Source organism: Phascolarctos cinereus, unplaced genomic scaffold, assembly GCF_003287225.1.
Source record: "Phascolarctos cinereus isolate Bilbo 61053 unplaced genomic scaffold, phaCin_HiC Scaffold_4;HRSCAF=312, whole genome shotgun sequence".
In the NCBI taxonomy this organism is placed as follows: Eukaryota; Metazoa; Chordata; class Mammalia; order Diprotodontia; family Phascolarctidae; genus Phascolarctos; species Phascolarctos cinereus.
Genome location: NW_027555847.1, coordinates 472,339,295 through 472,366,473, shown reverse-complemented (window position 1 = coordinate 472,366,473; position 27,179 = coordinate 472,339,295). Strand labels below are relative to the sequence as shown.

The 27,179-nt window shown below is 35.4% G+C and overlaps 1 protein-coding gene across 1 annotated transcript in view; it reads right to left on the bottom strand.

The window, feature by feature from the left end:
- Nucleotides 1–27,179, bottom strand: part of CA8 (carbonic anhydrase 8) — a 146,242-nt gene that overhangs the window by 43,936 nt on the left and 75,127 nt on the right. The window contains exons 4-7 of the mRNA XM_021005956.2: nt 22,121–22,216; nt 18,514–18,576; nt 17,142–17,190; nt 15,662–15,774 (exon numbers count right to left, since the gene is read on the bottom strand). Coding sequence (XP_020861615.1) covers nt 15,662–15,774; nt 17,142–17,190; nt 18,514–18,576; nt 22,121–22,216 — 321 coding nt within the window. The remainder of the gene's footprint in view (nt 1–15,661; nt 15,775–17,141; nt 17,191–18,513; nt 18,577–22,120; nt 22,217–27,179) is intronic.

The window sequence follows — 27,179 nt, the reverse complement described above, 5'->3', positions numbered from 1 at the left end:
TCAATTTTTTTTTATCTAATCTTATCATCTGTGATGGTAGAACCACCACATTTGGAATCTATGACCTGAGTTTCCTAGAAGAAAAACATTCTTCCTCAGAGGTAATGAAAGGAAATGACTAAAGAAAAAGTCATACTCAATGGGCAGAATAGAAGGAGTGGCTGGGAAGAAGTGATCCAGTCCACACAAAGTAGGGGGATGGGAGTGGGGAAATAGGGAGGAATGACCTAACTCCTTAGCTCAGTGCAGGAACAGCATCACCACTACAACGATACACTCATTAAATGCCTGAGGCACTGTTCTAAGTACTAGGCTACAGAGAGTCCCTGTTCTAGTCATAAGATACAGGCTGAACAAATGTACCAAGATAAGGAATGTCAAGTTTGGGGAAATATAGTAGTTCAGTTTTCCTGGAACAAAGATGTGAAATGAGGATTGAAAGGTAGATAGGGACCAGATCACAGACAGCTTTAAATGCTAGGCTGAGAGTATGTATTTTATCCTAGAGTAGACTGGGGTTATTAAATATTTTTGAGCAGGGGAATGACTTGGTCAGGCCCGTACTTTAGGGAGATGATCTTGGCATCTGTGAGGATATTATATTAAAGAGATCTTGAGATTTGAAGCAGGAAAACTAATCAGGAGGCTATCACAGGAGTTCAGGTGAGTAATGATGAGGACTTCAACTAGGGTAATAGAAATAATAAATCATAATCATAATATTTATATTATGATTATGATTTATTATTTCTATTACCCTAGTGCCTTAAGGTTTGCAAAAGATTTTGCAAATATTATCATAGCCTTACAACTCTGGAAGTTAAGTGCTATTATCATCCCTGTTTTACAGATGAAATTGAGGCTTACAGAGGATAAATGACTTGTCCAGGATCCCACAGCTGGTAAGTATCAGAGGCAGGATTTGAACTCAGGTCTTTCTGACTACATTCCCAATACTCTATTCATTGCACCATGTGAGTAAAGTAAAAGAGATTAATTTAATAGACGTTGTAGAGGTAAAATCTATCAAACTTCACAATTAATTAGATTTGGGGCTGAAGGAAAGAGAAGTATTAAAAATTATTCCAAAGTTACAACCCTGAGTGACTAGGAAAATGCTGGTTCTCTCAACAGGAATAAAGAAGTTTAGAGGCAAGGTGAGTTTGGGAAGAAAGATGGTGAGTTATCTTTCAGGCAAGTGGCTTTCAGGTGGCTTTGGGACATCCACACAAATATGGCCAGGAGGCAACTGGAGATGTGGACTGGAGTTCAAAAAAGTGATTAAGGATGAATAAATAGCTCTGGAAGTTATCTAGGTAGAGATGATAAGTGAACCTGTGGTAAGTTCAAGGGATAAGATCATTGAGGGAAAAACTATAAAGAGAAAAGAGCACAGGATAAAACCTTGGGGAGACACCCATATGTAAGACACAGAAGATCCATAATGGTTCAGCAAAGGAGACTGATAAGTAATGTTCGGACAGGTTGAAGGAAAACCAGAGTTCTCATAGCTATGATTTGGAAATAACTATAAATACTGTCAAAAATATGAAATGCAGAACACTAGGATACTGGATTTTTTTCAAGAGATATTCCTATTGGAGTGCCTGTTTTAAGGTTTACTTTGAAGCTTCTTTTGAAAAGAGATTAATTTTATATTTTCTTAATCTAAATTCAAAATAAACCTTCAAGCTTCAGGATGCAACCTCAGACAGTTTTCATGAAATAAGTCTCTTCAACCAGAGAGGAACTGAATTGATAGCCCGACAGTCCCAAGTCACTGTAGTATGGGAGGAACTATTTCACTAGAAACCCTTCTCTCTGATCATAGCAACACTTTGAAGGCTTTCAAACATCAACAGAGATTGGGCGGGGGGGGGGGAGCCTCTTTCTGAAATGTCAATTTCTCTGAAATAACCACCCCTCAAAATCCTTTAGCAACTTCAAATGGTTTCAAGTGCACGCTGAGTTATCCTAGTTCTAGTTTCCTGAATGTTACTGCACTGAAAAAAGATATAATAATAATTGAACAGAACAATGTGTCAGGATAAAAGTCTTCACCAAAATATAAATGTCAAGGTAATGCAGGAGACCATCACTGTCACATGGCTTTGTATATATGACTTTTCTACTCTGCCAAAAAAAAAATTTTAACTAAAATTCAAAAACAGGATAGAAATTCAACCCTTCTATTAGAAAGGCTCCTACTCTGACAGGTAGTACATAGACTGGCAGCAGCTCACTGTAGCAGAGATAAAAAACTACATGCTAATTGGTCTAAAATATTTGTTCCATGCTTCACTGACCCAGAAAAAACAGATAATTCATGAAAGTTCCTTTTTAAAATTGCCTAGAGTATATGTATGGAAGAGCTAGTTTGCAAGTGGTTGAGATTTGGTCCTAATTGGCTTCTGGGGTTTTGCTTTTTATCCATGCATATGCCATCTAGTATTTAAAGAATGGCTTTCACTTGTATTTGGCATACTAAAATTTCAAGAAAATAGAGAAAGAGAAATCTATAAAAATGCTTTTGTTTCATCTTTCTTATCATTAAAAAGCTGTAACAATGAAAAAACATCCAAATGGTCTTTCGGTATGCTCTTCTATTATTCCTTATGTGTACTTTTTCATAAATTAAAGGTTCTAAAGCAGTGAATTTCTGTAAATTTTCCATATTTGTGGATAAGTAGTTATCTATTACAAATTTAGAAAGCATATATACATGTACTTATGTGTGCGTGTGTGTGTGTGTGTGTGTGTGTGTGTGTGTGTGTGTGTGTGTGTGTAAATTTTCCACCTACATACTCGCACTTTTTGATGATTCTCTGTTTCATCAGTCTAGTGCAGGGGTGGGGAACCTGCAGCCTCGAGGTCCCATCTAGACTTAGAGGGCCACATGAGGCCTCGAGGCTGCAGATTCCCCACACTGGTCTAGTGCCACCAAATATCTCTTATTAAAAACTGAAGAGTAGAAATGCCCGGTACCTTCTAGCTATCCCCTCAAATATGTCAATAAGAAAGCATGTTTCTTCTCATTCCATCCTCCTTCCTGAAGTAGTTCTAGTGATATATTTTGGCCTTCTCATCCTTCATTAATATTAATGCTGACCTACAATATCATGACACAGTGAAAAATGACATGGCCCAAACCCATAAGGGAAGCAGCAGCATTTTTAATGGACATCATGGCATAGATACACATATAATGCTCAATCATGCAAACAATCATTGTTTTCTACAATTTATTAAATGAGCAGATAAGCCAGTTCCCAGAGGAATGGATGTATAGATCACAGGATCATAGATTTAAAGTAGGAAGTATCTTTAAAGATCACATAATTCAAAACCTTCATTTTAAAACTAAGGAAACTGGTCCTAGGAGGAATTATGTTACTTGCCCAAGGTAACAAAGGTAAAAAGTCTGAGAGTTAGACTTAGGATTTTAGGAAGAGAACACAGGACTCTACTAGCCAACATGGATCAAGAGGATAGAATAGTAACTCTATGGTTTCTGAAATAGCTCTTAAAAGCAAATGTACTTATCTAAAAATATATATGATTTTAATATATATTAAGTCCGCAATGGCTCAGAGACTGTCCAGCCACATATACACTCACCTCAGACATCTGTTCACAACTCCACAGATTTTATATCTCAATTCTTTTTTAAAAAATCTATGATTACATTTCTTATTGTTTATTCTCTTTATTCATGCATATCAAACACCCCGTATCCTTTGGTATATTCTTCAAGAGTTACTCTGATAGGAAAAAAAAATCATACCACAGCCATCCTGGGGTTGAGTCTCTTCAAATAGACATGCCATCTGTCACCTATACTGGGCATATAACTATCATAACTATGAAGTGGGAAAATGTTGGCAGCTAAATTTCTGAGGCTACAGAATGCAGTTGGACTATGCGGGTTAGCTATATACCCAGACCATATGAACCAATCAAGCTCTATAATCCACTCTGGTGTCAGATATTGGGATATTATCCTTTTCCCATCCTACCCCAACTCCAACCTAGAAGTCTAAAAAGCAACAAGAGAGAAGGTGGCATTAAGAGGGGTGAAAACTCAAATTCCTATTCCAAGACTTTTATAGGTACATACACATGAACATGAGAATGTTAGAATATGCTTTTCTCCCCTGTGCTATTCTCTTGCTTCATTAATGGAATGGAATGGAAAGTAGGGAGAGGTGAAAGAAGAGGAAGAAATTGGGGGAATGATTGGATTTGAAATGTGAGGTGAGCAGAAAAATATATAAGGGAAGGGCAAAAAAGAGGAAAGAGGAGGCAAAAAGAAAAAAGAAGAAGACTAAGGAATAATGATAAGCTCTGTCTAAATAATTTATGGATAGAGATCTGATGAAAAATATATTCTGGGCTTGGAATCTCATTTGCCAATCAGGCAACATTCTTGCTGAAAAACAGTTTTTAATCTCAGCTTCCTAATGTTTAGGCCACTGTTTCATCTTAAAGTTATTTAATGGTTATGACCATAAATGACTTGGAAAGAAAGAATTATATTCTCATTCAAATTCTATATAGAACAAGTAATCCTTCCAATCTTTTTTTCCCTTTTCTGTGGCATTTTAAGCAGTATTAATATAAAAAATTTAACTAAACAGGAACTTCCAGTTCCATATTCTATCAATTCTTGATTGGGTAATGTACTTAATTGTCAATAGTACAGCATAGTAGAAAATTGCTTCTTAAATCAAGCTGTTTTGCAGTTTCCACAGTGAAGCATTATGGTGAATAATTTTTTTTTTTACCTTGGTAATACAGATGCTGACTCTTTCCCTTAATGATATCCTGCAGCAGACAATGCAACTGAAGATGCTGACTATTTACCATAATAATACCCTGCAGCAGTAGTTACATAAGTTAACCCTATGATGCTATGATGTACGAAGAAAAATATTTTCTTTTACTCAATTCAAATTTTTAATCTATCAAATGCATCAGATACCTTAGGGACATTGTCTGCCATTCTTGATTCCTTTTGTTATTTTATATATCAATCAATTCTCCTTCTGCTCATCCTTTCTTTTCCCTCCAAACCAAATAATACTAGTCTTTTCAATTTTTTCTTGTATAGAATCCCATCTCCTGCCTATGTCTCCTATCATTTTTATTGTCTTCTCTGGACCTTTCTATTTTTACCCTGCCTCCACAGAAATTATGTGAGAAGCACTGAACGAAGAATTCAAGGATGTGCTGATTTATTTGCTTCCATTATAATATTTTCTAGATTATTCTAAATTCCATTCTTAATATAGCTGAACATTTTATTTGCCTTAAAAAAAAAAAACCACACTCCTGCACTTTGAACAGATGTTTTCATGAAGCTGTATGTTAATAGCATCTAAATCTTTATTCTGAGAGGTTATAGCTAACTTAGAAATCATCTATGTGCATAAGTAGTTGAAATTAGTACTTCTAATACACATTCCTTTGGATTTGGTTCCCCTCTATGAAGAGAGAGTTTGTCCCTGGCAATAGGAAAGCATTACTTAGTGCTTTAGGGATAGATTTTGCCAACGGCCTCATTTCTCTGAAGTCAGTGAGAGCCAAATCCATAATGACATAAATCTAGCCCTTAGTTATTTTATTATATCACTGAACAGCATGATAGTAAAATACAATATCTCATGTATATATAATATCTTATATATAATTTCACATTAATATTGAAAATGCCATAATACCAAGAAGTCCTTTAATGAGATTTCTAAATGAGATTGGGAATTTTCTCTTCTATAGCACAGCAAATTAAATCATAGTGGCTCGTTACGAATTGAAGTCCATTGCAGCTACAGAGCCAAGACATTTGGCTTCTTCATAAAGACAGTTCTCTGCCTATAAACAATGCTGAGGGAATGAGAGCTGGGTTTCTACTCCTGTCAAAAAAATATTAGCAGACATATATTGACTTGCATCTACCCATAAAGGTAGCTATATGTCTATAGCGACCATCAAGAAGAAAAGGAAAATTAGAGCATGACATGGATGATATTATTGAATAAGGATGCTATTTTGGTGTGGTATAGTTTATTCATATATTAGGTGGGAAAATAAAGATAAGCAAGTTATTGGATCCCATATGATCAAAATGAAGAATATTATCACACCAATTCTCTGAGTCTTATGCTACCCAAATACTACCACTTGATATGTCTACAACATTATAAAAGCAATAACTCACATTTCCACAAAGTTTTAAAGTTCATAAAGCACTTTTCTCTTAATAAGCCTGTTTGGTAAACAGAACATGTGTTATTATTTAAATTTTACAGAGACTTTATATTCCCAGCACCTAACACAAAGTGCTTAAATTAATGTTGGTTAAATAAATTAATTAATTAAAAAATAGATCATCTAACTCAACATATAGTACTTTTTTATTATATTATATCACTCAGCTTTTTGAAACCTGTTGAAGTTACATCAAAAGAAAAACTGATTGATTATAAAGACCAATCTCTGTTTCAAAGAACAGATGATGAAACACATCCATAACGAGGTGGGAGTGGGGCTCAATGAGTACAGAATGCAATATACATTGCCAAATATGATAACCATAGATTGACTTTGTTTTATCTTTTTTTGTTGTTGTTACCAGAAACCATCAATAGAGGGCATCAATATGTCAGGAAATGATTATGATGTAAAAACAAAAGACAATGATTTTTTTTTCTCTAAAAGAGAAAATTTTATAGATTTCAAAATGCTATCCAATCCATGATTGCTTGTAATCTTCACAATAAACCTGTCAAGTAGGTGGGTACAGTGGAGTCATTATTATCCCTCTTTTACAGATGAGGCAACTTGGGCTTGGAGAAGTTAAGTAAATCACAATCCAGGTTTTTGGACTCCAACATTAAAATGTAATCGGAAAATATTTTTAAAAAATAAATAAAAATATAATAGAATATAATGCTGATATGTTGTGTTTAAAAATCAATATATGGCCCACAGAGATCCTTATGCATGGTTTTGTGGGCCCAGCTTCTGTGAATTTGATACCACTGTTCTAGACAACCCTCTTGCTGTTGTTTAGTCAGGACCTCAGTGGGAGTTTCCTTGGTAGATAAAATGGAGTGGTTTGCCAGTACCTTCTCCAGCTCATTTTACAGATGAGGAAACTGAGGCAAACAGGGTTAAGTGACTTATCCAAGGTCACACAGCAAGTAAGTGTCTGAGGCCAGATTTGAACTCAGGAAGATGAGTCATTCTGACTCCTGGTATGGCACTCTATCCACTCAGCCACCTACATGCCCTAGGCAATCCTCTAGCCTGCAAATTATAGAAAAAGTGCTGAGCTGCATTAGTAGTGGGACTTTTGTCAACCAATAGTTCTCTGTACAAATGAAATCACAGGTGCACTCTTTCTACTAGATACAGTTGATAACACAATGGATTAAAGTACTGAACTTGGAGTAAGGAAAAACACATTTCCAATCTTGCCACAGCCACTTAGGAGCTGAGGTATCCAAGGCTAGTCATTCAATTTCTCTCAGCCTCCATTTTTTCATTTGTAAAATGCGGGAAATAATAGCACCTACCTCACAGGGTAATCATGAGGATCAAATGAGATATGCTTTCAAACCATTAGCATTTCTACTAAGTAAAGGAAAAATCTTTAAGGTTAGAAGACTAAATTTATAGTTTTAAAAAAGAAGTATAATACTAAGATTGGGACAGACAAGGGAGTAAGCAGATGAGATCAACAGTAGGAGCAAAGGCATGAAGTTAAAAATTAAGATTTGACAGCACTTTCCACCCAATGCTTACTGATTCAGGCCTCCCAGGTAGTAATCTGCCTGCACCACAAAATATGGTCAATCATCTGGGAAGATCAAGGTGGAAGCTACTACTTGCTGTACCATTTCTCCTCCCTAATATTGGCATCATGAAAAAACAACAGTAATATTCTTCCATACTAGCTCTTCTCCATCCTATTGTTCTCCTGTCTCACCTGTTCTTCAGCTGTTTTGCCTTTCTGTGCATAGTACTAGTATCACTCATACTCCCCACACACACCCAATCTGTCACCAAGTCTTGTTTTTTCTACCCTCACAACATATATGTCTCATATATGTCCCCTTCTCTCCACTCAAACAACCACTACCTGGTGCTGGCCTTCATGACTTCATGCCTGGACTATCACCTTTTGGTTGGTCTCCCTGACACAAGTATCTCCTCACTCTAGTCAATCTTCCATTCAGCTGTCAAAGTGATCCTTCTAAAGCACAGGTCTGACCATGTCAGGCCCCCATTCAATGAACTCCAGAATCTCCCTATTACCTCCAAGATCAAATCTAAAATCCTCTGGTTTTTAAAACCCTTCACAATCTGTCTCCTTCCTACCTTTCCAGTTTTCTTACACTTTACTCACTTTCATATAATTGAACACAATACTCCATCACCTGACTCCCTACTTTTTCTCTAGCTATCCCTCATACATACAATGAATGCTCCCCAACTTCACTTCTGCCTCCTGGCTTCTTTGACCTCCTTCATGGCACATCTCAAAACCTACATTCTTTGTAAGACCTTTTTCTAACACACACACAGATCACTTCAAAGATTTCCTTCCAATTGTGCTGTATATATCTTGTATATACATAGTCTTTTCTCACCCCCATAAGAATATTAGCTCCTTGAGGCAAGGTATTTTTACCTTTCTTTGCATCTTCAATGCTTAGCATAGCTCCTGGCACACTGTTGTTGTTCATCCATTCAATCATGTCCAACTCTTCATGACTCCATGGACCATTGTGTGCCTGGCCCTTCTATCACCTACTCTCTCCCAATGTCTTTCCAAGCTCAGGTTTGTTGCTTCCATGATACTATCTATCTATCTATCTATCTATCTATCTATCTATCTATCTATCTATCTCATCCTCTGCTATCCCCTTTTCCTTTTGCCTTCAATCTTTCCCAACATCAGGGATTTTTTCAATGAGTCCTGTCTTCTCATAAAAAGTTCTTAAAAATACTTACTTATGGTAGTGGTGGTGGTGGTGGTAGTGGTGATCACAATCATGAATTGCCTCTGATAATTTTTTTTTCCTTTTCTTCCATTTTGTATGCAACCCTTATTATCCTACTGTATGACTTTCTGTACCCTATTTGAAGATGATAACAAACATAGGCCACTAGTCCGAGGCAGATTTCAGCATGTGACATTCAATATAGCAAGGACACAGACATTAGATAGGAAATAAATAAGCTAAAGTATCAGGGAAAACCAGGCCCATCACGCAATCATGAAAAGGAAGACCTAGTTGTCAAACATAGAAAGAGAGAAACAGTGAGTGTAAGGGAACAGTAATGTGGCAGTAAATTCTTTTAGGCAAAAAACTAGATATATTCTCATTAGTTACCACCCTGATTGAGGTTGGTGATAGGAAATTAGCTTTATATAAATTAGCCTTATATAAAATATGATATAAAATATGATAATTTTATTTTTGCCACTTATAATTATAAAATAAAATTCTATGAAGTTTTACAGAAGCAATATTCATGGAGAATGATATGGACTTAAGAAATCTCTACCTTAGGTGTGTGGCATGCCACTCTTTTGTTCTGTGTGTCCACTTTGGGATCTATCTATTTTCAACTGACTACGGGAATATATGGCCTGTCTTTTTGTTCCTAGAAACCCAGAACTCCTACTTCGATGTTCTGTTAGTTTGTATCTAAACAAGTGTAGCAGGAATTATCCAAAGAACTGAATGAACTACTTTAATGGCTGAGATTGGCAGCTACTGAACATAAATTGGCCCCAAACTAAGCTAAGTTTTTTACTGAGAGTGAGGTTCTAAGACTATTCCCTTTCCATTCCCCAAATATTTCCTGTCTCCATTCACAAGACCATATTGCCTAATCTCAAGGAATGATACAAAGGGAAGAAAGCAGTACTCTTATAGGAAAGTCCTGTGTCTATTCTCTGGAAGAGTACAGCTCCCTTGGGGACCATTTTGTCTGCCTATACATAAAACACAGAAAAGTATGTCCACCTTGATAGTGAAATTAACCATCCTAAGCAACCCATGATAAGGGTGTTACTGTAGAATGGTGCCTGAAATAGCTATTTCTAACTAGTTTTCTGCTTCCAGTGTTAAGGGTAAGGAGGGAATTAATACTTTAATTCAGCAAATTAAATTCCACAGACTTTTTAAAGTACTTGCTGTATATAAGGCATTGTGCTAAAATCCGGTTATAAATACATAAAGGAGGCAGTCTCTGATCTCAAGGAGATTGCACCTCAATATGGACCACTATGACAATATCTTATATGTGTTATCTCATTTGATCCTCCCAACAATCCTGTGAGGTAGGTCCTATTGTTACTCCCATTTTATAGATGAGGAAATTGAGGCTATACCAACATGATAGAAAATAGGTTACATATGTTATTTGATCCTCATAACAACCTTTTAAAGAAGATATATTATTATTATTCCTATTTTATGGATGAGGAAATTGAGAAGTGTCAAATGACTTCCCCAGGGTCACCTATCTAGGAAGTGTCTAGCTGATCCTAAGAGAAATTGTTCCAGTGGAGTTATGGGTCAATATTGTAAAACATAGGGAGAGATAAAGGTAAATGTTAGCAGAGCCAGTTGAATGCACATGCTCTAAATTCTTGTTTCACAGTAAGACTAAGAGAGTGGTTAGCCTATTATAGCATTACCTGTTACTAGAAAAATGTATCCTGCACTAAATCCAACATCAGTGGCTAATTAGAGAATGGAGAAAATCACATGGTTTCAAAAAAGCATGCTAGCAACATAAAAGTTCTGTAAAACCCTCTCAAGCTGGAAAGTCTTCAAGTAAAGACCATACAACAGACTGCCTGTCATTCAAAAACTAGACATCAATAAAAAGTTATAGATAGTAGGTAGTAATATACTGATCATGGTAACTTGTGAAAACAGTCTACTAAGGAGCATCTATCTTTTAAGGATTGTGTCTGTCACATTAAAATGTAAGCTTCTTGAAAGTAGGAATTTCTTTTGGGGTTTTTTTTTTTGTTTTTTGCATCCCCATTACAAGCACAGTGCTGTCACATAGCACTAAATAAATGCTCAATTCGTTGGTTGGTTGACTGATCAAGTTTAGAATTTTCCTCAGTGAAGAAAGAACCTATCCCAATGAAATAATGGATCTATCACAGATCCTTATAGAAGTAAGGTGAAACATAAAATGTCATTTGGTGTACTATAAACAAATAATATAACCAACTCAATTTAAATTAATGTCTATAACAATAAAGATGCTCAGTTATAAACACTAATTTCACAATAATTATAATATGCAATAGAATTTTCTAAGCCCGAATTAATGCCCATGTAAACACTCATAGATCTATCAGGACACAATTTGGTCAAAATCTGAGATTTCATACATATAGGGAAATGCAGCATGGAAACTCCTTTAGGATAATTCAGGTGGGCAAGTCATCTGCAACTTATGGGCCCTAGTATATTCAAGGCACTAGCCTAAAAAAAAAGTGAGGCACTATGAGCTTGTGATTTCCCCATGATCACATCCCCAGCACAGTGTCAGAAGTGACAACTTGAACCCAGGATTTTTCGACTCTAAATGCCTGCTCCTGGGACCCCGGACTCTGAAAGATGGGCTTTTTGCCTTATCTTGCCCAAAACCAAGCCACAATGCCACTTCCCAACTATTTCCAAATTATATGGCCCTCTCCACTTCCTTGCTTTCTTACTCTAGCTCCCCTTTATATGATGTCTTCTTCTATTAGAAGGTAAGCCCCTTAAGGGCAAGAATTATATTCCTTGCTTGTATCTGTAAAGCTTAATAAATGTTTTTTCATTCATTCATTCAGAGACTGACTCTCCAGAATATTATACCAGGCTGCTCTTTATCCTTAGTCTCAGGACACCATTAGATGAGGAGACGATGATGAGGTAATAGAACTATTTGCATATACTATTAATAGCTCCACCTCTAATAAGTATCATGAAAACCTATAAAAAGCTGTAATGTCACAAAAAGTAGGAAAAAAATTAAGATATAAGTTAGTGGAAGGGAAGGAAGGAAGGAAGGAAGGAAGGAAGGAAGGAAGGAAGGAAGGAAAGAAAGGAGGGAGGGAAGAAGGAAGGAAGGGGAGGGAGGGGTGAAAGAGGGAGGAAGGGAGGAAGCATCTTTAGAGTTATGCAAACCAAAAACACATTGCATATTTTATGTAATACCAAAGAGCATCTGTAACTATTACTACAGCAAATATTACAATGATTCAACCTTTATTATAAATAAGTAATAATTCTACAAAAGTTATCTATATATCTCTAATGCTCCAAATTAAATAGGGCCTAACAAAAATGCAGCAAAGTTGCCAAGATGTTACATTGTGTATGTTTTCCTTTGGACATACCAATCTTTTCATCTATACATACATTTACTCAAAAGGAAGACAAGGGTCACCAACCATACTCCCCAGGCAGGTTAATTTTAAAATTTCATGGCATTTTAAATTTGTGTACAAGTACCATCTAGTGGCAAAGCTTGGCCACTGCAGGCTTATGAGCCTTTCCAACTAAGACTGAGAATTGATAATATTTTGGTGCTTTTCTTAGTTACTTGTAAAGTTACATGTTGTACTATAACTCAGGGAATTAAATTGCTATTTTAGACAGTTTTATAAGAAATTCTGAATCTTATAAGCAATGGAAACAAGAAGTATAAAGGGGAATGTATCAAAAGGTATAAGGAAAAGTCACCCTGTGAATTTTAAAGTAGTAATGGTAATAGATTCCCCATATATGTCCTTTGGAAAATAGGAAGTCTATTCAGCACTGCTCTACCACTGCATTAAAACATTAAGAGCACAGATAAATCCAGACTGTAGATAAAGGATTTGAGAAATTTCCATTTCTATGGATGAAATTCATCATGATTTCAGTGAATTAAAAAAGTTAAGAATGAAGACAGTAAAACTGAGAGAGAAATTAAATATGAGCTGAGAGTGGTAGTGATGAATATAAGACAAAATAGAATAACTTTAGGCAAAGCATTAATGAAAAGTTTATACCTTATGTTAATTATAATTGTAATGGAAGATATTTCTATATAACATTTTAAGGAGATTACTTTAACTCTAATCTTCTCTCTGGTTAATATGGTACATGCAAATGGACAGTGACATCATCAAAAATCTCAGTAGTGATATGGGCATGACAGAAAGGTAAGCACTAGGACGTGTCATTATATAATAGTATTACATTTATCTGCATGAATTTTTAATTCATTATTCTCCATTACCCTAGATTGTAAGACCCTTGAGGGATTGTGTCATCCTTATCTTTGCATCTTTAGTACCTAAAAGTGCCTTGCACATAGTAGACACTTAAGAAATATTTGTTGTGATGAATTGAATTGAACATGAAGGAATTGATATTACTATATTAGTAAATCTGAATGTTGTGATCTTTTTCCACTGAAGACAAGACAAAAGAAGATCCATTTAAATTCTATTAAGACTTGGGTTAGAATTTCTGACCATATATAATACCACAATAGTAATCAAGAAAGCAAAAAAAAATTACAAATAAATTGATATATGATAGACTCTAGTATTTGTAGAAAATCTTGTTTGTGATAAAAAAAATTGCAAGTAGATTATAAAATTGTATAAGTAATAATAATACAAGTATATTTTCTAATAGAAAAAATTGTTTAATCAGGGGGCAGCTAGGTGGCACAATGGATAGGGTGCTGGGCCTGGAGTCAGAAAGATGAGTTTTGCTGAATTCAAATCTGACCTCAGACACTTACTAGCTCTGTGACCCTGGGAAAGTCACTTAAGCCTGTCTGCCTCAGTTTCCTCATTTGTAAAATGAGCTGGAGAAGGAAATGGCACAAATGAACAATAACAACAAAATGGGCATTCCTACAAATGCGCAGTTAGCTATCTTTCTGTGATATTGAAATGGTGATTTATTGGAAGTAGGGAAATAGACAAGATAATCTATCCCTCAAGGTTCTTTGACTATATTTCCATTGTCAGAAAAAATAGGTAAAAATTATTCTAACCTTACTAATTACAAAAGATTCATGCTTCTAGTACCTCCTTTTGCCTTTTACACAGCAAATTTTTAAAAGCATTTAAAGAACAATTACATTAATTCATTCAGCACACTTAAACTGACACATGGAAAAAGTGATTTTCTTTACAATGCGATTTATTACTACTATATATGTAGATGGGTATGATTCATTATAAAAGACAAATAGCATTATGAAAACACTAGAACCAATTTTTGGCAATAGTGAAGCAAGAATTGAAAGTAATTTCTAAAATAGTAAATAGCTCACAGGAAGTCTACAAACTGTTTTAAAGACAGCTTCCTGGAAATTCCAAGGAAATACAAAGTTAAGACCTAAAAAGATAATGTAAACAAATGAGAACACTTCATGGTTGCCTAGCAAAGGAAAGAAAGTTATTAGAAATGGAAGGGACATAAAGAAAAGAAAAGGAATCTTTTAAGGTATGGAAAAATTAGCCAAATTAAGAGAAAAGAGAAATTATCGGACTATAGCAGGTCAAGTACATGGTAGAAACTGGACGATCCAAAAAAGGAATCTGAAGAACTCAAAGTCAATAATCACTTTTTAAAACCCCCTGAATATAGATTTCTATAGCCTCCAAGGAATTTTAAATTGTGGGTCACTCAAAGTACAACTGATAGGTACACAAAGAATATGAGGAGGCTGTGTGTGTGTGTGTGTGTGTGTGTGTGTGCAAAAGAAATGGTATAAAAGATGTGATCAGAATGCTAGGAGGAGAAAAGGAGGTGAGCTTATCATGAGCATGTACATAGGTTGATGCAGACACCCTACATACTGTATCAGGCTTCATACAATGTTAAAAGAACTAGAGGAACAATCTAAGCACATTGGGTATTCCATGTAGTGAGGATTGATTGAGGTTCATGGACGAAATTTACCCAAGATGAGTAGATATGGATGGGTTGTGATCACAGATACAATGAAGTATTGAGTATCTCATACAGATAGTGCCTCAGATAGTGTCCTGAACTCACAGGATAGTTTCCTCAGCAGATGGATACCTTGAGCTCAAGGTATTCTGCTGCTCTTTAGCCTCTAAAACTGTAGTTTATATTATAAGAGGTGTCAAATACATAACCCGTGAGCTGCATTGAGGCCCACAACATTATGGATTGTTGCCTATACCAGATTAAAATATAGTTCCTATCTGATTTTAAGGGGGCAACTAGGTGGCACAGTATCTAGAGTGCAGGGCCTGGAGTTAGGAAAATTCATCTTCCCAAGTTCAAATCTGGCCTTGGATACTTACTAGCTATGTGATCCTGAGCAAGTCAATTTGCCTCAGTTTCTTCTGTTTGCCTCGGTTTCCTTAACTGTAAAATGAGCTGGAGAAGGAAATGGCAAACCATTCCAGTATCTTTGCTAAGAAAACCCCAAATGGGATCACAAAGAGTCAGACATGACTGAAAATGTTTAAACAACAAAAATCTGATTTTGGTGTAAAGGTAAAACTGTTAAGTCCTTTTCTATAGCAAAAACAAAACAAAACAACTTTTAAGCCACAATGATATTTTATGAACAGTTGAAGTACAGCCATTACCTGTATCTGCGATATAGTTAAAGGGTATCGGAATAAGATCCAAGTAACACCTTCACTGCAAGGTGGGATGGTAAGGGAGCCTTCATACACCCAATAATCACGCAGAAGAGGATCTGTTTTTTTTTTAAGAAGGAAAGAAATCACAGTAATGTGTTAAATAAGAATAATTATAGGTAGCATTTATATAATGCTTTAAGGTTTAAGAAATGCTTTATAAATATCATCTCACTTAATCTTCTCAAGAGCCTTATATGGTAGATGTCTTTATAATCCCCCCTTTACTGATGAGAAAACTGAAGCTGAGAGATTAAGCAGCTTGCCCAGGTATGCACAGCTAGTGTCTGAGGCAAGATTTGAATTTAGATCTTCCTGCCTCCAAGACTAGCACTCCACCCACTCTGCCACCTTGTTAGTAGGAAACCAAATAAAAGGCTATTACAATAATTCAAGTTTTCAGAAAATAACTACTTTTAAAATATACTTGAGGCTTTCAATAGAGTAATTCTGAAGCTATCTCTTTCAAGTTACTAGTGACACTGACAGAACTCATAGATGATGCCTGTTTCATTCTTCTAAAATTTTATGGAGGAAAAAATTTACCAAAAACCTGTGATAACCACGATATGTCATTTCTTTGAAATCAATCCATTTATTAACATGAATAGCTAAGAAAGATATAATCCATCTCCCCAGGGGGAAACAACAATAGAAAAGTGTTATGCACCAATTCAACACACAGAAGAGAGGGGGAAGCTGATTATACCTGAAACATGTAGATGCAGGGAATCAAATTTCTCTGGTCTCTTGGAATATCCAGAAGAGTACAAGTCTTTAAAGAGTTGAGATATTTTTTCTAATTTCTTCTCCTTTATATTCCAGATGCAGCTAAATGGACCAATTCATGTGTGCCTTTTTGTTGTGCATAACAATGCTGATGATAGAGATTTCATCCTCCTTTCGGTGAATTGCTTATATAGGGTGCTTAACATCTCTCTACAATGTCTAGATGTCTAATCACTACCTGGGATGGAATGGTCTCCGGTGACTGGCAAAAGGACATTACAGAAGAGAGTCCCCAATTTTATGTCCAGGATTGAGTAATGTGTAAGTGGTATTCTTGAAGTTGGCAGGAGCTTTAGTGGATCCACCTGTCCTAGCTACCTCACCCAGTCTTGTGAAGATAAAATGGTAAGTACTGTGTAACTAAGAAACGTCTCATAATTTTTACTGCTGCCATTTTATTATTCCCATTTTTTATGGAGCTGACAAATTCCCTATCCTGTTGACAAAGGGTTACTCCCATGCTTGCAACTACTGGAATTTGGCACATGCCTTCTGTACTCTTAGATGCTATTCGATGAGAACTTATAACAAAAGATTTTGAAAATACAAAGGTATCAATTCAAGAGAAAGCATAATGTTTACTTATACTTTTAGTTACAATTCATTTCACAAACTTCAGTGTGTTAAGACCACTTACCTGGTAACAAAGTGTTTGGATTAAAGCAGGGTATTATTTTAGTCTTCCCCTGGGGAAAAAAATAGTACTAATTAACCTCATGTTATTTTCAAATGTGAAGAATGAAAAATACAAAACAAAATGGGAGAAGACTCTTCAAATGACATTTGATGAGTCTACAATATTTGCAACTATCTAATATTTAGTGGGTTGTTTTCTGGCCAGAGATAAATTTGAAGTTTTGATCAAATTAATTCTACTACAAATCTATGTTTGTTTCAAATTCTCCTAATCATATTTTTTTTCTTAATTACCAAGAGGCAAACTTTTTCCATGGATAAAAATGTTTGGGGTCCAGTGGCCTTTTCTTGATACCAGATTTGAATTTAAGGAAAAGATCTATACCATCATTCAAAATTTCACATTTGAGATCCCCAAATGATCTGCTCTTGTGTTTATAATTGAAATGAACATTAATCCTGTATGTACCCCAAACTGAACTTTAAAACATTAATTCTTTATTCAAAACAAGACAGTTCACTTAAATTTGCCAAATTGAGTTTGTCCACCTTCTGTGTGTTACATTGCAATATCATCTATGTTTCCAAGAAATTAAACTCAAATCTAAGAAATGGACTCAGATCATTATTTTTCAATAACTAATGCCATAATAACTGAAGCATAAACATGAGCATCTTTTGCACTCTGAGTTATTTCAATCAAATATAAAGTAGCATGAGAGGTGCCTCTTCCAAACCCTAGGTGTATGCATTTAGACTGAAGTGGTCATAAAAATTTAGTCTTACCTAGATGTGCCCTTTGAAATCCACTCTTAAAGTGACTAGACAAAGGAGCCTCTTGAGATCTCTATGGCTGCACTTTAGGACTACTCTATCTCTCTGAAAGGTTCTAGACTAGTCCAAGACCCCACAAACTTAATCCAGAGTGGAACTGAAAAAGATCTTAATCTCCAAATTAGTTGTGAAATGAACCTGATATCCTTGAGAACTTTTAGACCAAATAGGCATTGTCCAAACACCATATCTATGGCAGCAATACAAGACTGAACTAAACTCTCCAGGCCCACTTTAACCCAAATATAAATTCCAAAATGGATTCAGTATAGGCCTGTAAGGTAATATGACCTGATCAAAATGTGATTCCATGATACATTTAAGGACATTCTCCTATGACTATCATTCACTTGAATAGTATCTCTCAGGTCTTATTCTTTTTTTTTAGTATAATCACAGTAATTTTGTATTGCCTCATTGTACTTATTAGGCAATTTTTTTTTGGTACTTGCCTCACAGCTTCTGTTGATTTATTGTACATCTCTCATACATCAAGTTTTTTTTTGTTTTGTTTTCCCCCTTTTTAAATAATGACTTACCTTGTACTGAATATCCTGGAGAACGTCAGTTACTGCCTTCAAGCCAATGTGCTCTTTTCCTATCTGAAACATAATGAATAAACAATCCAAAAATGAAAGTTATGTTTTACACAATGTTATGGTACAAAAAATATTGTAATAAGTTAATGACCTGATGTAAGTGGCATCTCTTTGTTTGGAATAATTCAGTTACTTCCACATTAGTAACTATGATAGAGTGCTATCAAACAAGATTAAGTGCCTTAAATCTAAAGTCTAAAAATGCCTTTAAAAAACTTGGGAGTCAGGAAGACTCATCTTCTTGAGCTCAAATCTAGCCTCAGACACTTATTAGCTAAGTGACCCTGGGGAAGTCACTTAACCCCTCAGTTTCCTCATCTGTAAAATAAGCTGGAGAAGAAAATGCTGACCCCAATATCTTTGCCAAGAAAATCCCAAATGGGGTCATAGAGAGTCAGACATGACTGAAAAATGACTGAAAAATAAGAATAATACTTAGATAAAATCAAAACTGCAGCCCAAACTGGCACAACAAAATAACTAGATATCAAATGGGCAACAACTCATTCTAACTTCATCTTATTGTATAGCAGGGGAAAAAATTTCCTTTGTGACACATCAAATCAGAAGATGAAAATGTGAAACACATCACATTTTGTTTTAAAAATATTCAAAAGACCCAAGACAATAAAAGCATAGCTAAACCTTTTGTTTTTTATCCCTATCCCATCCCCAGCTTTGCAGAACAGTGAAACAGAGGAATGTTTTCCCATCTCCATTATCATGGAAGAACAGCCACAACAAAGCAGATACATGGGGCAGTTAGGTGGCATAATGGATAGAGTACCAGACCTGGAATCAGGAAGACTCATCTTCCTGAATGCAAATCTGGCCTCAGAGACTTACTAGCTGTGTGACCTTGGACAAGTCACTTAACCCTGTTTGTCTCCACTCCTCGTTTGTAAAATGAGCTAGAAAATGAAATGGCACACCACTCCAGTATCTTTGGCAAAAAAAAAAAAAACAAGTGGGATAGTGGGATCACGAAGAGTTGGACACAAAAAACAACTCAACAAGAACCAGATATATAGTAACTGAAGTAAAGGTAACATTAAGTACTATGGAAATGTGACTATGATCTTAAATAGTTTAGCCATATGATTTTTATTTTAAAATTATATTCATAAGAATATGCTGTTTGCATTATATTGTTTAAAGTCAATTCACTTTTGGTTAAATAAATAAAATCCACAAGCTGGTTTATTGTGGGAGATGAGGAGAAGTGAGAATGAGATTATTGTTTTCATTTTTTTTGTTTTCTATTGTTTTATTTTAAGAATCTTAGTATTTGCCAGCCTGATGAAATGGAAAGAGAGTTGCCTCTGAGTCACAAAGATCTAGATTGAAGTCTTGCCTCTAGATTGAAGTGCTGGTTCAATGTGAGCCTGGCCAAAGTCAGAATTTCCCAACCCAGTCTCTAAAATGGTAATGTAAGAATGTTGCTGATCTGCATCAGTAAAGAAAGTTCTTCTATACTAGTGACATCATAGATGAGGAGTGGGGCAGAGTCAGTATTTAGTCTACTTGGATATAATTTCTAAGGTTAGAAAAAGCAGCACAAATTAATTTTCTTTGTTTTTCTTTTTTTCTGGCCAATCACGCTTTATCAACATGGTGAAGGCAAAGTAATTAAAGTCCACAGATAAGATGATAGAACCTATGTAAGGCACCTTAAAAACCTTAGAGTACTCTATCAGTTAATAATAATAATAATGATAATAGTTAATTATAGATAGCATTTATATAGCACTTACTATGTTCCAGGCACTGTACTAAGTTCTTGATAATTATTATTACATTTGCTCTTCACAACAAGCCTGGAAGGTAGGTGCCATTACTTTTCCCATTTTACAGATGAGGAAATTGAGACAGACAGAAATTAAATAACATTATGATTATCCGAAAAGACATTTTAGCTATTAGTTTCTTTTCTCACATATAATAGCTACCTACTAGGAACAAAACTGAATGATTTTATTGGCAACTTCCTTTTTTCTCTGGAGTTTTAACAGTAAAATATTAGTAAGACAAGCTAGAAAAAAAGAGGAAAAACAAGGACTTTGTGTAACTTGTAAATAGAATCATTACTCTCTAAATTATCAAGCTGACTTTGATGAATTGTCAGGTCTTCATTATTCTTTAAATAGTTTTTTTAATAAACATGGAATTAATTCAATTTTAATCAACAAATGAGAGATACAGGCACATTTGTAAGAGCATAGGTGCTCATGAAGTGTTCTTCCCTATCTATTCCAGCTAACATATTCCTAGACTTTTTAGCATTTAGGAACCTAAACCACTTTATTTATATGCCATCATATAATCTGTCATATCTTGGTTTCAATATTGTTTGAAATACATGTGTCTAATTCTCCAATAAGATTGTAAGCTCTTTGAGAGCAAGACCCATATTTTATCCTTTATTTATATTCCATAGTACATAACATTGTGCCCTAGCATGCTTGCTTAATAAACCCTTCTTGATTGGTTGTAAAAAGAAATAATTTTTAAGTAGATAGATTATACATGGAGATCTTGACCAAATCAATGAGATCACAAATCCATCAAAGTATTGAAGACAGAAATTCTTTTAAAGTTAAATGGAAATGTACCAAATTTTCATGGCATGGATTTATAAGATATCTGTCACCCCATTTTAACCTAGAGATATATGTTCCTAAAAAGGAGAGCCATTTTCATCCAGACAAAGACAAATTCTAGAGTTATTTATTTTTTAAAAAAAATAGCAAATTATTAATACTTTTGAAAAAGTTGCTATAGTAATAAAATTTTAGCTAAGTACAATTCAATTAGCTCTGCTAAAAATTCAGTAATGACAACCAAGTCAAAATTATTGTTGCAGATTTTCCCAGCCTAGAGGGAATTATGAGATCTAATTAAAAACGACAACAAAAATAAATAAATAATAATTTGAAAAACCCTAGCTGCTTAATTGACCAATCCAAGTAAACTCACTGGGCCTTAGTTATGTCATCTGCAAAAACCAAAGTGATCAGCTTCTATTAACTCTTCAGACTCTCCACATTTTAAGACTAAGCAGATGAGCTGAAATTGCAAGTGTTCACATCATATACTAGCTAACTGGCTCACTGCTTTTAGTTTTAAAAGTGGTCTTTATACTTTCTTGATTTTCTCTAGCTTAATCTAATTAACTAAGAAGTCATATGATTGATACTTCATAGATTCTATGGTTAGTCTAAGATCATTCTAAAGAATTATTTCTTATAAAAATAAATGAATAACATAAGAAGACTTAAACTAAGTTCTCTCTTACAGGATATTTGTACTTCCAGGAAGTACTATGAAGGAATTATTTATCTATTTAAAAGAGGTTAAGTCTTTTCTACTAAGCAATATAGCTTTGTACATCTTGATCGCCAAAATACACACTTCTATTTAAGGTATCAAGGCATTTGTCTGCTTTATTAATAAAACTACAAAATAAAAATCCAATTCTAAGAAAATCAAAAAATATCATTTGGTGTCTCTAAATCATAATGTATGATCTTAATAGTAGACCATTTACCTGAACAAACAAAGCAATAATAGCTATTCCATGTGTTTTCCCCACAGCCTCATCAATGCTGCTATAAAGGGTGGAATTCCAATGGATGAGATGAAGCTGGAAAACAAATAATAGAGACAGAAGAGGTTAGTGGCAGATATAATTCACCGGTAACTTGGAAATAGGAAAGGAAACTCTGGAAAACCTTTTACGTTAGATTTCATAAATCAGAAAATCAAAGAATTTGAGAGTTGAAGGGGACTCTGGTGTTCCATATAAATCCAACCTATATACAAAAGGATTATTCAGCATAATATACTCAACAAATATTTGTCCAGACTCTCCTTAAAGACTTCCAAGGTGAGGAAACCTGCCACCTCCTGAGACAGTCCATTCTATTTTTAATAGTTCAAATTATTAGGAAATTCTTTTTTATATCAAATTTAAATTTGCTTCATTATAATTTCTCTCTATTGCTCCTAATTCTGCCTCCTAGAGCCAAGCAGAATAAGTCTATTCTTTCTCCCATATTGCAGCAATTCACATACTTGAAGACAACTATCATATCTTCCCAATGCTTCTCATCTCAAAAATATTTCCAATTGCTTCATCTAGTTCTCATATGACATGATCTTGACATCCTGCACCATTTTGCTTGCCCTAGTCTGGATGATCTTAGGTTATCAATGTTCTTCCAAAAATGTGGTTCTGAGATCTGAACATTCCAAGTCTACATGTGGCCTGAGCAGGGACAGTACAGCTGGGACTTTCATCTCCATTGTTCTAGATCAGGGGTGGGGAACCTGCAGCCTTGAGGCCACATGTGGCCTTCTAGGTCCTTGGGTGTGGCCTTTTGACTGAATATAAGTTTTACAGAACAAATCCTTTTTTTAGGGGATTTGTTCTATGAAATTTGGATCCAGTCAAAGGACTGCACTTAAGGACCTAGAAGGCCACATGTAGCCTTGAGGCCACAGGTTCCACAGCCCTGTCTAGATATTATGCCACTCAATGCAATGCAATTCAATTAATTAAGCATTATTTGAACACCAGCTATGTGAAAAGGACTGTACTGAAAATATAAAGGCAAAAATAAAATAGTTCTTATCTTCAAGAATCACAGAGGTTACATTCTACTGGGTCAGACAACAGCAAGGCAAATAAAACAAACACAGATAAGAAAATAAAAAATATATCAAAGTAATCTCAGGGGAATTATTAGCAACTGAGGGATTTTGAAAGGCCTCATACAGGAGATGAGACTTGAGCTGATCCTTGAAGGGAGTTAAGGATTCCAAGAAGCACAAGGAGGGAAAACATTCAATACATGGGAGGAAGCCTACATAAAAGTCACAGAGGTAGAAGAAGTATTGGCGCAAATGGGGAATGGCAAGAGGGCCAGTTTGGTCAAAATGTAGAGTGCACAAGGAGTTGTAAAATGAAGCTAATTTGTACACATAGTTCAGCACTAGAGTGCAAAGGACTTTAAATGCCAAACAGAGGAGCCTTTATTTTTTCCAATGGAACTAGGGAATCACTAAGGCTTCTTGAGCATGGCAGGGACATGGTCAGACTTGTTCTTTAGTAATGCCAATGTGACTGCTCCATGAAGAATTACTTGGGGAAGAGGAGACACTAGAGAAAGAAAGACCTTTTAGGAGGCTATTTAAAACATCCAGGTGAGAGATGATACAGCTGAAGATTGCACTTAGTTTTTTTAGCTGCCATTTCACAATGTTAACTCTTAGAGAGCTTGTAGTTCACTAAAATTGCCAGTGGTTTTCACACAAACGACTGTTGAGCTATATTTCTCCTATCTGGTACTTAATAAATCCTTCTTCAATGGTTGTAAAAGGGAATATTTTTTAAACAGATAGATTATACATGGAGAGCTTGCCCTGATCAATGAGATCACAAATCCATCAAAGTATTGCAGGTAGATATTCTTTTAAAATTAAATGGAAATGTACCAACTTTTTAAGACTTGGATCTATAAGATAATTATCATTCCATTCTAAACTAGAGTTATATATTCCTAAAAAGGAAGTGTACATTCTTGGACAGTTTTCATTCAGACAGAGGTAAACCTTGGAGTTATTTATAAAAGCAAAGCAATAGCACATTATTAACACTTTTGAAAAAGTTGATATAGTAATAAATTTTTAGCCAAGTACAATTAGCTCTGCTGTAAATTCAATAAGGACAACCAAATTAAATTGTTGTTGTAGTTTTCCTAGCCTGGTGGGAGAGAACTAAGGCTGATTTTGCTTTTAAAAAAACCTAGCTATTTAGTTAACCAATCCAAGTTGATGATTTGAATTACTACTTTTTAACTTTTTAGATTCTGGCCAGTCAAGATCTTTATGAAGCCTAATTGTCAACTAGGTATCTCTCCTAGCTCTGTGTCTCTCATCAGCAAATTTCATAAGAATACTACTTAGATCTCTATCTAACTCATGGGTGAAATTAGGCAGCACAGGATCAAGTACAGATCTAAGAAGCACTAGTGACTTCATTTATAATTGATATTGCATCAATAAGTTTGAAACTGATACAACTATTTTTTTGCAGTTGTTCAATCATTTCGGTCGTTTCTGACACTTGGTGATCCCATCTGAGGTTCTCTTGGCAAAGATACTAGAGTGGTTTGCCACTTCCTTCTCCAGCTCATTTTACAGGTGAGGTAAACAGGGTTAAATGACTTGCCTAGGATCACACAGCTCCTAAATGTTGAGGCCACATTTTAACTCAGGTCTTCCTGATTCTATCCACTGTACCACCTACCTGCCCAACCATACTATTATTTAAATAACATCCCCATCTTTTCTATAATAACAGCATGGAAGACTCTGTTACATTCTTTGTTAAAATCTAAGGAAACTATATCTATAGCATCCTTCTTATCTATTAGTCTAGTAAACTTGTCAGCAAAAGAAATACAGTTAGTCTGACATGAACTATTCTTTATGAAGCATATCGATTGGCTCGTTTTTTTTCCTTTTCTAGATGCTGACCATTCCATTGACAATACATTGTAGAAATTTACAATGAATTAAAGCCAAGCTTACTGACTTACATTTTTCAAACCTAATCTTTTCTTCCTCCACCCCTCATTTTAAAATCAGGACATTTGCTTTTCTCTTGTATTGTGGTATTTCTCCTGTTCTCTATGATCTGTCAAACATTATTACAGTGACTTGGCAGTAACTATTTCCATTTTTTTTAGTGTCCCCAAAATGTAGTTCATCTGGGCCTGATGACCTAAATTTGGGAAGGGCTAGTAGATGTTCTATTATTATCTCCTCATCATCTAGGGTATCAATTCCCTATTAACTGTGTTTGTTGTTTCCTTTCTAGCCTAGAGGTCATTGTACTTGGCAGAGGAAAATGCAAACAAAATGAGAGATGAACAGCTTTGCCATCTCTCTTTCATCATTAAACATCATCCCATCCACTCTGAGCAGTGGTCCTATTCTTTTCCCTTATAAAGCTTTAAAAACCACTCTCAGTTCACATTAGCTTTTTTTGCCAACTTCATTTCATTCTGAATGTTAGCATTTCTGGCATTGTCATTAGAGCATTGTGCCACATTTTACATTTATGCCCCATTACCTGCCCTGTTTCTATCTTCTATACCAGTCTATTAAAAATCTACTCTGGTTGCTGAGTTCCCCGTGCATTCACTTCAGTCTCTTGAGACAACTCCTCCTTTTCCTCCTCATCTGAATCCTTTCTCTTTGTGTCATCAGAACTTCATTACTGAGAGCTTTTCCATCCCTCCTGGGCTGGATTCTCCTATAAAATTTCAGTCAATGCGTTTCTACCTTTCCTTGCTCTCCTGAAACCAAGGGTGGATTTCAAACTAGGTATCACTTTCCCCTATCACAAATTTTGATGGATGATCCTTCCTCACAATTTCTACCCCACAACAAGTAGCTCCTCCTCATTGGTGAGATTCAGATTCAGCATAGAATTTCCTCTTATTGATTCCATTACCTTTTGAAAAAAGGAATTGTTATTAAGGCAAGTTAACAAAGTATGAACTGCTTTGCATTTGACTGAGAGATTTGACTGAATCTAGCAGATGCCCACATGAATGAAGTCCTTTATCATTACTACAGCATTCCTCTATGCCAAGTTTGTGATCTGCTTCCTGAACTCTCCATCTACTTCCTTCTGCCCAGATGATCTATAGAATATTCTGTCTGAAATATCATTTCTGCCTATATTGATCATCATGAAAAAGTTTTCAACACTATTTTGCCCTTCTTATTCCTGGATCACTTCACATAACTCTACTATATTATATAATACTATAATATCCATGATATGTGATATATATGATGCTATGTTTATATATGGTATATACGATACTACATCGATAGTATTTTGCTCCACCATTACCCATGTACTTCCTTTTCTGTTTAAGTCCCTTTTGACTATTTGCAAAACATCAAGAGAAAACATTGTTGACAGCCCTGGTCTGGCATATTCCATCCTAGCCTATTATGATTATCATTCACACCCATTCTTAGAAACAAGGTGTTCATTTCCCAAGTCTGTCTTTCTCTTCTAAAGCTCTAGTGGTGAACATACCATCTTTACCCTCCCCCCGCAAAGATCCTTAGTTTCTTGGTCATAACTTAGTAATCTTTGGTGATGTTTTTTTTTTGAGGGGGAGCAAGGCAATTAGGGTTAAGTGACTTACCCAGGGTCACATAACTACTAAGTATCAAGTGTCTGAGGCTACATTGGAACTCAGGTCTTCTTGACTCCAGGGCCTGTGCTCTATCCACTGTTCAACCTTGCTGCACCTTGGCAACGCTTTCTTAATTCCTTAAGGTATATCACTTATAGTCATGTAAAAGCATAATTGATTAGTAGCTATCACACTGTAAACAACTAAGTGGCAGAGTGAACAGAGCGCTGGGCCTGGAGTCAGGAAGACCTGAGTTCAAATTTGACTTCACATATCCTATGTGTGTGACCCTGGGCAAGTCACTTAACTCCTGTTTGTTTCAGTTTCTTCCACTTAAAAATAGGGATCATAAATAGCATTTACCTCCCAGGGCTGTTGTGA